This window comes from Sorex araneus, chromosome 1, assembly GCF_027595985.1.
Source record: "Sorex araneus isolate mSorAra2 chromosome 1, mSorAra2.pri, whole genome shotgun sequence".
Lineage (NCBI taxonomy): Eukaryota > Metazoa > Chordata > Mammalia > Eulipotyphla > Soricidae > Sorex > Sorex araneus.
Window position 1 is genome coordinate 75039253 of NC_073302.1, and position 13976 is coordinate 75053228.

Below are 13976 nucleotides of genomic sequence, written 5' to 3' on the forward strand. Positions count from 1 at the left end.
GGAGTCTGGAGAACTCTTACTAAGTCATGTCATCAAATACCAAATTTGATTGTGTTTTACAAATTCTGAAATAATTTCTGCTACTTGCTGACTTGGAAATGCCAAGGCATTTTAGTCTGCTGTTATAGAGAAAAGTATTCTTGGAGGCTTCATAAGATGAGGACGTGCACAAATGTCAATGGTCATTCTGGGACAAAGGAACAGCAGAACATCAAATTCTCTTTCATACAAACCCTGACACTAGCACAAACACCAGCTACAGAAATCTAAACTCCACCCAGACAGACAGTCCATAAGGGGATGCGAAAGATGGGTTTATTTATAACGACTCCCCTGAAGGTATACGTCTGCAGACAGGGTATAGTCTACTGGAGATTTCAATTGATAGTAGGAAGATGTAAAAGTCAGAAAATTCTAGCTTCATGATGAAATTCCCTACAACCAAAGTTAATATTCACAATATAATTAGATGTACAATCTAAATAAAATTTATATTCAACCAAACCTAAAATAAAATTCAAGCACAGGGAATAACACTTGCATCAAATAAAGTTCAAAGAAAATTAGATTTCTGTCTCCTTGTTGTGATGCCATTTAAAAAAAATAAAACAGAAAATTATAAGCATAAAATCTGATATTGGTCCAAAAATAAACCTTAAGCATATGATCTCAACCAATTCACATTTAGTCTAAGTTCTGATATCTAAAACCTATAGAGTAGCCAACAATCTGAACTGACATCCTGCAAGACATGAACATATTTAAGTTTCTAATGAAAGGTTATATATTCACCATTGTATTATTTCTATCCTAGCAGGAGAAACAACTACTGTTTAGAATATATTTTCTACAATATAGGATAACAAAAAATTCTTCTGGTTGTTGCTGTAATGGCCAAGAATGCAAATGAATTCCTTTTCAACAAGTAAGGTTCAGAGTCTTGCTGATACGTTTCAGATTTTAATTTGTAGCCTCATTTTTCATTTGGAACTTTTCTGTAACTAGAGACACACAGCTTCTGCATAACAAAGTCACATTCTCTTTGTGGTATAGATATTCTGATATAGATATTCCAATAGGTATATCTAATATACCTATTAGATATTAGGAAAAATACATTCTAATATCTAATATAGATATTAGCCAACTCTAAACTCTGATGGGCTTTGAGTAAGGGTTTTAGGCTGAAACCTCTATGGCAGTCATCTTTATCAACTCAAGCCATGAGTTCCCTTTGGGGACTGATGTACCATGGAAAAGGCAGGAAGGGAACCAATATTTCTGAATTGCTACAGGCCAGAATCTTTTAGAATGTCGACTCATTTAACCAGAACATGATAAGAAATTATCCCTGAGAAGAGATGCAGAAACGAAATCTAAGGAAAATAGTTGTAAGAGAATTATGCAAACCCCACTAAATTATGAAAACTGAAATAAACCCTAAGAATAGAAAAAATAGAAGACATTACATCCCCCGACTTTAAACTGTACCACATAGCTGTAGTAATCAAAGCCATGTAGTACTGGCATGAAAACATATTCCCAGACTAATGGAAAAAAATTGAAAAACCTGAGATAAACTCCCATATACAGTTAGTTACAACAAACGAACCGAAAACATAAAATGGGAAAAGGACTTTTACTGATGCCAGGAATACTGGTTAGTTACATTTATAGAATTAAAAAATGAACCACTGTCTCACACTATGTGCAAAACTCAAAGTGTATTAAATATTGAGATGCTTGAGCTGAGTTCATAAATTATGCTAAAGAAAGCACAGAAAAAATGCTATGATATTAACATCAGTGGTATCTTAGTGATTCAACTCTATTGGCAAAGAAAAACAAAAATACAAGTAAGCAATGGGATTATGTCAAACTAAAAACTTTCTGCATTGCAAAAGAAATTTCTTAAAAGAGAAAGTCATCTGAGTGAATGGAAAAATATTTACATGCCATACTGTTAACATAGGACTAATACATGCTTATAATACATTATATTTTATTGTCTTAACAGGCACATCACCAAAGAAGATATACAGATGCAAAAAAAAAAATGCTCAGTATTCTTTATTATTAAGGATGGCGAGGTATCACATCACACTGATGTACATCAGAATTATCTACATCTGCACATAAGCCACAAGTTCTTGCTTGGATGTGGAAGTAACCCTCATCAACTCTTGGTGGAAAAGTAATCTGACTCAGTATCGAAAACACTATGAGATTACTCAAAGATTTTAAAATTGAATCACTGTATGATCTAGCAATTTTGCTCTTAGGTATATATCCCAAGACTCATAAACAGCAATCTAAAAGATATATGTGCACCTGTACTCATTGCAGTACTATTTATAATTGACAAGATCTGGAAACAATACAAGCAACCAAAAGATGAGTGGATAAAAAAACTGTGGTTTATATACATAGTAGATTACTACTCAAGTATAAGAAATGATAAAATCTTTTGCTACAACATAGATGGAACTAGAGGGTGTCATGCTAAGCAAAATAAACCAGAAAAAGACCAGAATATTTCACTAAACCCATATATATAAGAAACAAAGTTAGTAGGTAGGTAAAAACAAACCCTTATGGTCCAAAGGAGCTCACCTTGCCAAGAGTGATCCTTGAGCAGAGTTAAGAATAAACCCTGAGCACTTCCATGAGTAATATCAAAACCAATCCTCTCTCCATAAAAAAAAGCACACAAAAAAAGAAAAAACAAATCCTTAATTTATGACAAACTGAGGCTACTTAAGGTGGGATGTGGAGAACAGAAGAAAAGATTCCTAATAGATTGTGGTGGACAGTTATTAACATTTATGTGGCATACATGATAGTACTGTACCCCTAAATCATACAGAATTCATACTCTTGCCAGCTATTACCTCAATTATTCAAATTAAATAAATAAATTTTAAAAATAAGAATTGAAAAGTAATATTTATTTAAAAATAATATTTATTTAAATATTTTTGACTAACTAAGAGTAGAATTTGGTGCTAAAAAGGTACTTGTCACACTTTTAGATAAGGCATGCAAAAATGTCATCATTGTTTATATTTTGAAAGAATTATAAAAATATTAGATTTATATTTGCATCAGTAACAATGATGGGTCTCATTCCCCTGACCCTGAAAGAGCCTCCAATGTGGCACCATTGGAAAGCATGAGTAAAGAGAGGCTTCTAAAATCTCAGGGCTAGGACAAATGGAGACATTACTGAGACCACTCGAGAAATTCGACGATCAATGGGATGATGATGATGAATATTTGCATTACGTTGAAATTGAGTTAGAAAATACTTAGAATATATCCTATGTGGGTTGAATAAAAGTTAATAAATGCTTTGGAATGGGCACATTTATTTATTTCTGAAATGATCTATCGTTTGGATTTCATTCAAAAACATCCAGAGGATAATATAGTTGTATGTATCTAGGTATATATGCACAAACTCATACATCTCTGTAAGACACGATTAGTGACAAATGTAGAGACTGGTTTGCTGATAGTTGCAGAAGGAAATTATAATTCCTAGTTTTGTAGTGTTTGAAATTAAAAAACAAGAATGCTTAGGCGATATGCTCAAGACTTTAATATCTTAATTTTTAATTAGGCCTCTTACATGCAACTTTTTGGAGCAGTCCCTTGGTTTTTAGTCATTTAGCTAACATGTGTTTATTGAGCAGCTACTATGTTTCCAGCAGTATGCTCCATTGACTCAATTTACTACTTTCATATGATATGTGAAAGGAATAAAATACAAAGGATTAGTTATGTGATCGTTGCTTAAATAGTTAAAAGTTAGTGTGTGTTACTTGGACAGTACTAATTAAATCTGTGGGTCATCTTTGTTTTAACTACTCTCCTTTGATCTTTTAGATGAGTGACTTTACACTCATAGCAAAGACAATATAGCTCTCACTAATCTGCATTGATCATATCCTTGGGATAAAGATATATACAGTACACATATTCTTAGCCTCTTGCCTTTCTCTCCCTTTTTCCTCTCTGCCAGGCAAAGTTCTGACATGCATTCCATCCAAGTGTATGTCTATTCTGCTCTTCAAGCTGAACATAGCTGCAAGACACACAACTCTGATCATTCATGCCACATTAAATTCACTATCACATCTATCACTGTGGGCCAGTTGCTGCAGGGTAATTGACATTTCCCCAATCCCTTCACTCTCCCAGTCTACAATAATAACTGAGCTGCATTTCTTTCCCTAAATTTCTCTCTCATGCACTTGCTCTCCTTTCATGCACACACTGATGATTTCCTGTATTCTTAAATAGATATAGAAACAATTTATAGAGAACTTCTTATCTTCCTAGCAGGATATGTTCCATTCACCCCACATCTGTGCCCATACTTTATTGTAGAGAATGAAATGTCTGCTGTTGTACTCAACACCTCATTCTTCTGTTTTGCCCTGAACATCATCCATTCACTTTTTCTCAAGTACATTGGTATGGTTTCTCTGAAGTTGGTTTTCAGCCTCTTCTTCTTTGTGATGGGATCACACTCCACCCAGTAGATCGTACTTAGTCCCACATTTTAAGAATACCCTGATGTCTCTGAGAATGATGATGACTGTGCATCATCCCTGATGTTTCTGTCCCTTTCCTGAAAGCCCAATTTGCTAGCAAGTCCTTTAGATCTACATTCAGAATATATATCTAGGATCAACAGGAACTAGTTCCACTTAGAACTAGGAGAAGCAAATTCATAAAGAGAAAGCAGAATAGTTGTTACTGGGGCATTAGGGAGTGGATAATGGAGACTTAGTGTTTGACACTAAGTAGACAGCTTCAGTACATATATATATTTATATATATATAAAAGCAAAATATATATTGCTTTTTGGGTCACACCCGGCAGTGCTTAGGGGTCACTCCTGGCTCTGCACTCAGGAATTACTTCTGACAGTGCTGGGAGATCATATGGGATGCCAGGGATCAAACCCGGGTCGACCGCATGCAAGGCAAACGCCCTACCTGTTGTTCTATCGCTCTGGCCCCAGTTTAAATGATGAAAAAGTTCTGGAGATTGGGCTGGAGAGAACAGTACAGTGGATACAATGCTTGCCTTGCAAGCGCAGAGCCAGAAGTAAATCCTGGCACCACCAAATATGGCCCCCAAACGAAACAAAAACAAAAATAAACCATAAAGGAAAAAAAAGAAAAACAAAAAGTTCTGGCATGGGTTGCAGTGACAGTCATACAAAAATGTGAATATTCTTAATTCAACTAAACCATGAACTATTTTTTGCAACCTCCTGCTACCATTCTAATTCAAACCACCAACATCTCTCACCTGTATTACTGAAAGCTTCCTAGAAGCATCTCCCTGCTTTTAATCTTGTCTCCTATCAGTCTGATCACAATAACAGCAGAGTGAGTTTTTAAATCATCTGGGAAATCCTATAGCCTGCCAGATCATAACTCTGTTGGAATAATACCCAGCGTTTTACAAAGGTCTTTTATTCATCTTGAAACACCTGGTGCCTTTGTCCTTGCTTTCACTATCCCAGAAAGCTCTTTCCATAGCTGGCTCCTAGGTTCCATTCACTTCTCTGATTACATGTCACCTCTTTTAGAAGCCTCTCCTGAGTGATGCTATCCGCCCAATATAAATAGGCAAGTGCACACACGTGCACATTAGTATATGTGCATATAACTCCCTCTGCTTTATTGTAAGTTTTTCTACAATAAATTGTGAGGTGGTAGGAAGCATGTGGCACTAGAGATCAAGTGCAGAGTCTCATACCTCCAAAAATTATGCTCTCACTTGTCACCTCAATATGCTGCTTTATTTGCTCATTCATTCATTTATTCATTTATTTACTTTCTCAGTTTCTCAGCCATACCTCATATGCTCAGAGGCTAATCACAGGCAATGCTTGGGGGTGCCCTCCTGAACAGTTCAGGAGGATCAAGTCTCTGAGCTATCTCCTGGTCCCTTCCTGTCTTATATTCCTAAATAGCGCTTACCTATTAGGCTTCCTGTATTTACTTATTTAGTCACTTGCTGTCTATTTGCCCCTCTTGATTTAAGCTCAGTGAATTGGTTAGTGGTTTTTTTTTTTCTAACAACTTAATCATTAGTGGCAAATAGTAGGAGTTTAATAAATATCTCTTTAATTGATTATAAGAATTGTTTAAGTTCTTTCATGTTAAACTAGAAATGTGTAATACATTCAAAATGTGAAAAATTGTGGATGGAAGTGTTCAAAAGCAGGTGTCTTTAAAACTGGAACATTTAGAAGGAGTTTTCTTTAAGATGAAATCTTTCAAGTAACCAGAGGTGATAATTTAGGACTGGCTGTTGACAGCAGCAATGAGTGGAGGGAGGGGAGAAGATATCAGATGCCAGAATGCCAAGAGAAAGCAAAAATTCTAGGGCTTTTAACATGTATTAGTGACAACTGGCATATTGATGAGAGAGGCATAAAGGTCCCCTGGACAGAATTCAGTTAACATTTAAGAAAATTATTCTCTGGAACTTTGTCATTTCTGTTAGAACTAGATTTAATGGAAGGTTATCATGATACACAGCTCACTCTGAAGGGAGGAGGAAGAATGACAGCAAAAGAGGAAAATGCTGAGTATTATAAGACAGCCCTAGGGCCTTTCTAGATACAATCAATCCTGGAACAATGGAAAGCTAAGGGAGTTGAACCCCCTTTTCCTCCAGGCCTATGAAAATTCAAGTACTACCGTTGAAGTTTTATAAAACTTTACTAATGAGCTGTTCACTAGAACTCTTATCAATAAAATATTTAGCATATTATTTTGTATATGTATTATATAAGTTCTTGCACTAAAAGTAAGCCAGAGAAGCATTGTAAACCACAATGCCTAAAAGAAAATAAAAATTTAAGTACCGAAAATTTGCAACTGGAGTAATAGTATAGCAAATAGGTGCTTGCCTAGCACACACGAGACCCAGGTTTGATCCTCGGCACCCTATATGGTTCATGGAACCATGCCAGAAGCAATCAATTCCTCAGCACAGAGCCAGAGCCAGGAGTAATCCCTGAGCACTGCCAGCTGCAGCCAAAAAGACAAAAACAAAATTAAAAAGTTAGAGAAAAATCATGTTATTAAGAAAAGCATAAGGAAGAGAAAACACACACACACGTGTGTGTGTATGTGTGTGTGTATAAAATACATATATATGGGGGGCCCATATGGTACTCAGAAAGTTTAGGAGGTCCAGAGGTCTTCTTTCAGTTATTCTCAGACAACCTGGCTGGTGGTTCAGTGCAAGGGCATAAGGATATGGTGTGGCTGAGGCCATGCAGTGCAGAGGATTCTCCAGGCCAAGCTGTAATGCTCAAGGTCCTGTAGGACAGTGCCTGGTAAGAAATGGGGGTTGGCTGCATACAAGGCATGGGCCACAACCCTGCACCATCTCTCTGGCCTACATTTGCATATTTAAAAAAATCATTTATAACTGGACTCTTTTAGTTCAAAAGGGTGCTATTCAAGACTTAATTGTATATTAGGGGTGAGCATATTTCTAATGGTGTGATGGTAGTACAGTATATTTTATTATAGTGTCTAGCTATCAGGAGATTAAATTGTGGCCTCCAGAAATGGAGTTCCATTACTGTATTTTAGATTTCCTAAATGTTTGAAAAGAGATTTAGAATTAAATATATGAATGTACTTATGAATAAGATTCAACTTTCAATAGGACTAACTGCATTGTTCCTACTTATATAAAAGAACTAATATTCACCAGATTGAAAGTAGGATTGTTCTAGAACATCTACTAAGAAGTACATCAACGATTCATATTCTGTTCTAAACACTGACTTTTCTCCTCTTGGACTACTATTCTGAAGCTCATGTATTCTCAGTGCATGCTTCGCTTCTTTGCTAATGGAATGGAGACCTCTAGTTTTGGTCCTATTTTATGGGCTTGGGTCACTCCATAAGTTTTTTTCCCTCACCGATTCTCTTGCAGTTATGAAAGAAGCAGTGCTTAAAATCTTGGGTTCCTTGCTTTGGGGGATCACTCATCATCTTTGTTCCTTGTGATTGAGGGTTTCAGGTTCACGAAACTCTCAATTCTGAAACCCAAAAAGCTGTAGGCAAACTGGAATAAGCCAGTCACTCAGTTCTGGGCTGGAACTAGGGCGGGAGTTGACTCTTGACATCATTCACTATGTCACTGACAAATATTCAACCCTGTGCCATTTAACTTCCTGTAACCTCAGGGATCTCTGCTGAGCACCTTTAACCTTCTTCTTGCCATTTAATTATTTTCACCAAATGAAAGTCTGTGGATTAAAATGAAGCCTCAATATAGTTCCCAAAGCCAGGAGGAAAATTAGATTTATAAATAATGATGATTGCAATGGCCATCTGGCTCCATCTGCATGGATCCACTTCCAGTTCCAGCCACTGAACTCATTCTGTCGGCTCAGCCTCCACTCAAACTCTAAGCTTTATTCTGTTTGTGGCCTTGGAGCATTCCCAGAGTCTCAAGCCAGCTTCTCTGATCGGCTTGGCATCTGGGTCTGTGTCTTTCCCTTAGTTTGCATCTTAGACCCTTGACTGTGTGTCCCCTTGTCAACGTGCTAACATGCAGTTAATAATCCAGGGCTTGATGTCTTCAACAACAGGATACAGTGTGTGCTTGAGAACCCTGATTTCCAGCACCAATGTGATCATTCACTTTGCTTTGGTTTTCAACTCCATGCAGCTGGGATGGACTCCTCAGTGAGGCCAGGCTGCTCTCTAGATACTTTCTTGCACCACTTCTGAAGAGGCACCAACCTCTTTGAGCTTTGGAGACAGGCCCCACCAAGCACATATGTTACACATGTTTTTTTCTCAGGGAAGATGGAGTAGAGAAAAGTATTTTCTCTTGGGGCAGCCTGTAATGCAGGTCGGGGCTCCAAGCTCAGTGTTAGGTTCAACTACCCCTGGCTGGAATATTACTTATTCAGCCCACACCCAGCTCTTCTCCCATTACCACTAACTGGCCCACCTGCCACTAGGATCTAGAGCAATACCATGCTTTGCTTGACTGGATAGCTTTTGTTTCATTACTGAGCACTGAACTTACCCCTCAATAATGCTCCTTGTCTCTCCTAACCACTTCTTTCTCCTTGAGCTTTTAGGTCACTCCTATTTAGGGTTTTATTCTTAACATTACAGTGGAAGAAGAGTAAGTATGCAGAATGGTATGTGTGCAGTCTCTGAAGCCCTAAGTAAATACGCCATTTTCTTATTTTATCAAATGTTATAATAAAATTCAATATTTGTAGAAGAAAATCTACTGCCCATTGTTTATATGCGTTATTACAACTGATCTATCCTGGTCTCTGGTCCAGCTCTTTAGTCTTTCTATATTTCTTTACCCATAAGATATCACAGGATATCACTTTGTCTCTTGGCAAAGACAGTTGAGAATTCTCCAATAGCAGAGAATTTCCCCTGTGCAACTTTGACCTTAGCCACTATACCAAAATCGACTATTCCATACTTCCCTGTGAAACAGATGAAGGCACAAAACTTGACTGTCTTAAAAAGCAGTATTTCCTACAAAGTAGAATCAGGAAAGATAGGCTGGAAGGAGTGAGTAATCTGTGAGGTAGAACATTTCAGTTTGAGGAAGGATCTCTAACATGCAAAACCATTTGTGACCACTGCAGACAAAGCCAAGACAAGAGTAAAGCCATTTGGCCAAGCTGAGTAACTTGAAAGTGGATTTAGCTAAAGAGAAGTTTTCTATTGTTTCAATTGAAGACCTTAAAAGTCAATCAACACAATCTAGGTTTCTACTGTAAGACATAATAACCACAGAGTTTGAGCCAGTCCTGTGTCCTTGGATGTTACCTTGTGAAAACATGAAAACAAATAGAACTTTAGTTTATGAGGAAGGCCAGTAGGTTATTTTAATACCTCTATCATATTTTAGTGCCAGCCACTTATTGATCTACTGAGTTTGCTATGTTTGCTTTTCATGGTTAAAAAAATGTGTACACAATAAATACAGCACAAGACATATGTGTACTTGTGTTAAAGGAAAGCCACTCATATATGTACTGTACAGTACACATATGTAGACACATGTATTAAATACACATACATGACAGAGACAATGAATAAATACATAGAGTTAGAGCATCATCAAGTTGGTTACACATGACGGTTTATTTTAGACAATATCAATTGCCTTAGAACAGCCAGATCCCTGCTATGATCAAAACCTGCTTTTATCCTTTTTACTTCTTTATTTTTAGCTACAAAAATTGCTTAATAAACAGAACAATTTCCCCAAGGAGCTTTTCCTCCTTAGGGTATTCTGAAAGGAAATAGGAAAAGTTTGGAGAGAAAAGCTTATCTGCATTTACAAATCTCAGATGGAGTTGGATTTTTTCATGCCTAGTAAATGAGCTTAAGTTCACTAATCGTATAATCATGTCTCCTACCTCCCAGCTTCCTCCATCGTACAATTTCCTCTAATTCTAAGCACTGGGCCCAGTAGAAATAATGATCCATGCTCAAGTTTTCTTAATATGCCTGCATGGTGCACTTAAAGGTGCTCACTCTTCGTTATCTTCCTAGGAGCTATGGCAGTGAGAATGGGAACCTACTTACTTGTGTTTATCTTCTGGAGTGAAATATGTTTTTCCAGTTGTCTTCGAAGTTTCACCTCAGCTCCATATTTTCCAGTGGTTCCGTTGTCAGCCAGGATGAAATGAGAATGCATGCTGTTGAGAACAGTGAGCTTGCTCATGGGATTGGACATGGTCTGATAGGGCCGGACAACCTGCAGGATTTTAAAAGAAACAGGCAGAAATCAAAGAAAGGAAAGAAGAGGAGAATGAGAAAGAGAGAAAGAAAAGAGAAATCAATTCTATGGTCCCTGGAAAGCACAGTCAGCAGCGTCTTCTCATGACAGTTATGGGAAAGGGCAAGATGTATGGATTGTGTTCCCTTCAAAGCAAACAATGGTTTATTTACTTAATTCATACAGAAACTAGTATTTGTGCTTTTCTTATACTCAGAGACATGTGCATGAATGGTTGTTTCACTTGCAAGTTGATTTCTTATTGATTAAACAAAAGCATTTTTTATTCTTAGTTATTTTATTTCCTTCCTTCTCTTTCCCATGATTTCCATAATCTTTTAGGTACAGCAAGGCAAGCATGATTCTGGAGAATGGAGCTGGTGTGGGTGGGGTAAAGAGAGATGATGTCTATCAGACCCTTTCTGAATTTAAAGATGAGTTATTTAAAATCAACACCATTACCATTAGACACTTCATGCAGGTGGAAATGTTGGTTGGAAAATAAATGTCCTGAGATGACTATAAACCTGACCCAAAGTATTTATTTCAATCTTTTTGTTCCTTTCGAAAATTTACTGGTGAATTATGTGATCCAAAAAAGCAATGCTTAGTGTGGCTCTTCTGATTTGTGATATAAAAAGCAAAGTCTATTATAATCTAGTTATTTTATATGTGTTCCTTGCAATATATAAAGTGCTGGCTGTTATGTTTATATGACAGATAAAGAAACAGGTAAGGTAGATTTTTCTTTAAGAGTTTACACAGAACCAGAATACACATCAGGTTTATCTGATTTCAAAGGTTATGCCTGGGGGCTGATGGGGTGTTCTAACTCAGTGCTTATTTTGCATGTGTGAGGTCCTGAGTTTCACCCCTGATATAATCCCAGCATCTCCTCTGACCCTGGACAAAAGAAATAAAGAAGTTCCCCAAATTTATACCCAATGTAAACAATATGTTTGATGGTAAATATACTTTTTTTTTAATTGGGAAAGGGGACTGGCACACAACAGTGCTCATGGATCCTTTTGGCAGTATTGGGGAACTATATATGGTGCTGGAGATCAAACCAGGAAAATCTGTGTGCAAGGCAAGTGCCTTTTCCAGTATTACATCTCCAGCATCTATACTATTAAAATATTTTGGAAAAAACTTCTCTCAGGCTATGAAAAGGATAATTCAACAAGGTCATTTTTTTTTTACATAGTCTGAAGATATTTATCCCTGTACTGAATCATTGGAATTGACAGGACAGATACAAATACTACTGAGTATTTATTTCCGCACCTTTACTCTGCACATTAATTACAGAGTTGAGACACTTTTTATTTTAAGCATGTAATAATTCACCATAAAAAGCTTTATTAAGATCGAGTGGCTTGTTTAAGGAATTACAAAGTGGTTTAGTAAAGGCAATCTTGAAGCGTAAAAATCTCATGAAAGTCATTTTTCAGATGTTGATACTGATTTCAAAACCCACATTTCTGTGTGCTTGACAAATAGAATTTATTCAACAAATAGTGAATGAATAGGAGATTTTGAGACAGACATGTTTTTGTTCAAAAGTAAAGAAAAAACCCCCTCTTTTCTGAATTCTTTGAAAATGGAACTAATCTAAATTTAAGATGTGTCACTAAATTTTGAAATATCCATCAGTTCTTTTGACATATGTCCTATGTATTAATCTGGTGTTAATATAACCTTGATTCATAACTTCATTTCAGTTAGCTCTTATTGATAAAGGAAGGACATAACTTTTAGATTCTTGTTTCCAGTAATCACAAGGAACAATATTCAATTACTCCTTTGTCTAGATGACTGAATGGCTCCTCTTAAAATATGGAGTCAGTGGTTTTTTCAACCCATCCAGAATTCTTTGTCACTTGGAAAGTCGGGAACTTAGAGGTGAAATTCCCATCTTGCTGCTACTCATTTTTGATCATAAAACATTCATTCCAGAGCAGAGTGCAAGTTAATAAATATTAATGCTTTGTTAAAAAAAATAAAGCAAAAATACTTCCTCTTATTCTTAGAGTGCCTCTGCATTGTGCTTTTGGACAAAAGGAAATGCTTTTGTTTCTGGTCTCTTTTTTCTCATAGCAGATCTGCTCTAGGCCCCATACCAAGAAGGAAGAAGACCCAAAATAGTTTTGTGGGAGGCAGGAGAGAATGGATTGCCTGGAAGTTAAATATGTATGATAGTCATCCCTAGACACTTGGTCTAGCTGAGACCTGAAGATTTTTTTTTTTTGTTACTGAGACCCTTAACTTAAGGCCATTATTGAAAGTAAAAATTTGAAATGAATAAAGGAGCAGAAATAATTCTGACCAAAGCTGACATATCACTACAATCTGAGAATCAGAGCATAATTAAATCATCTGACTACATTCTAATATATGTGTTTTCTTCCATTACTGCACTCTAAGTACATTAGTGCTTCTGTCTTCTGAGATCTGACCTTCTTTTCTGGTGAAACATGGTGCAGCAACTCTTAGGGAAATCTGTACACTTGAATCCGTTATGACCAGGAGGTCAAGTTCACATTATCACTCATAAATTTTCATTTCTTCATCTCAACTGCTCCTTATTTCTTTTATTCTTATATGAGAGAAAGTTAAAGAGGGTCATATGATAAAGATCTTGTCTTCTGAGGAACTCGTATAAAAAAATGAGCAAAATATTCTAATTCTGCAGTCATCACTAAGAAAATATGCCCTGATACCAGGGAAAATCTAAACATTTGATTCAGGTAACATATGTGAATCCCTGTTTTGCAATGGCTATGTGACCTGAGTCTCACTTTTAAACCTGTAGTGGAGATGTAACCACTTACCTCATGGGGATTTGATGACATTATATGTGCAAACAACCTAAAGCCATTTCAGACTCCTAGCTGGCAGTGTATATATACAAATTCATTTCAAACATACTTATTATTATTATTATAGTTGTTATTGACCAGCAATATACTGGAATTCCAAATCCCTGCCAATGACTAAAACGAGAGACAGATCAATAACTCTTCTTTTATACCCAAGGTAATTAAATGTAATTCAATATAAATAAGGGAAAAATAGCAACCAACTCACCAAATACACAGTGCTTTGTGCCAAGAGCTCCCAGATAATGGAAGAGGACGATGCTTTAGAACTA

General features: G+C 36.6%; 1 protein-coding gene across 1 annotated transcript in view; it reads right to left on the reverse strand.

Annotated features, from left to right (window-relative positions):
- Positions 1–13976, reverse strand: part of TRPM3 (transient receptor potential cation channel subfamily M member 3) — a 608677-nt gene that overhangs the window by 282618 nt on the left and 312083 nt on the right. Inside the window, 1 exon segment of the mRNA XM_012932570.2 lies at positions 10630–10801. Coding sequence (XP_012788024.2) covers positions 10630–10801 — 172 coding nt within the window.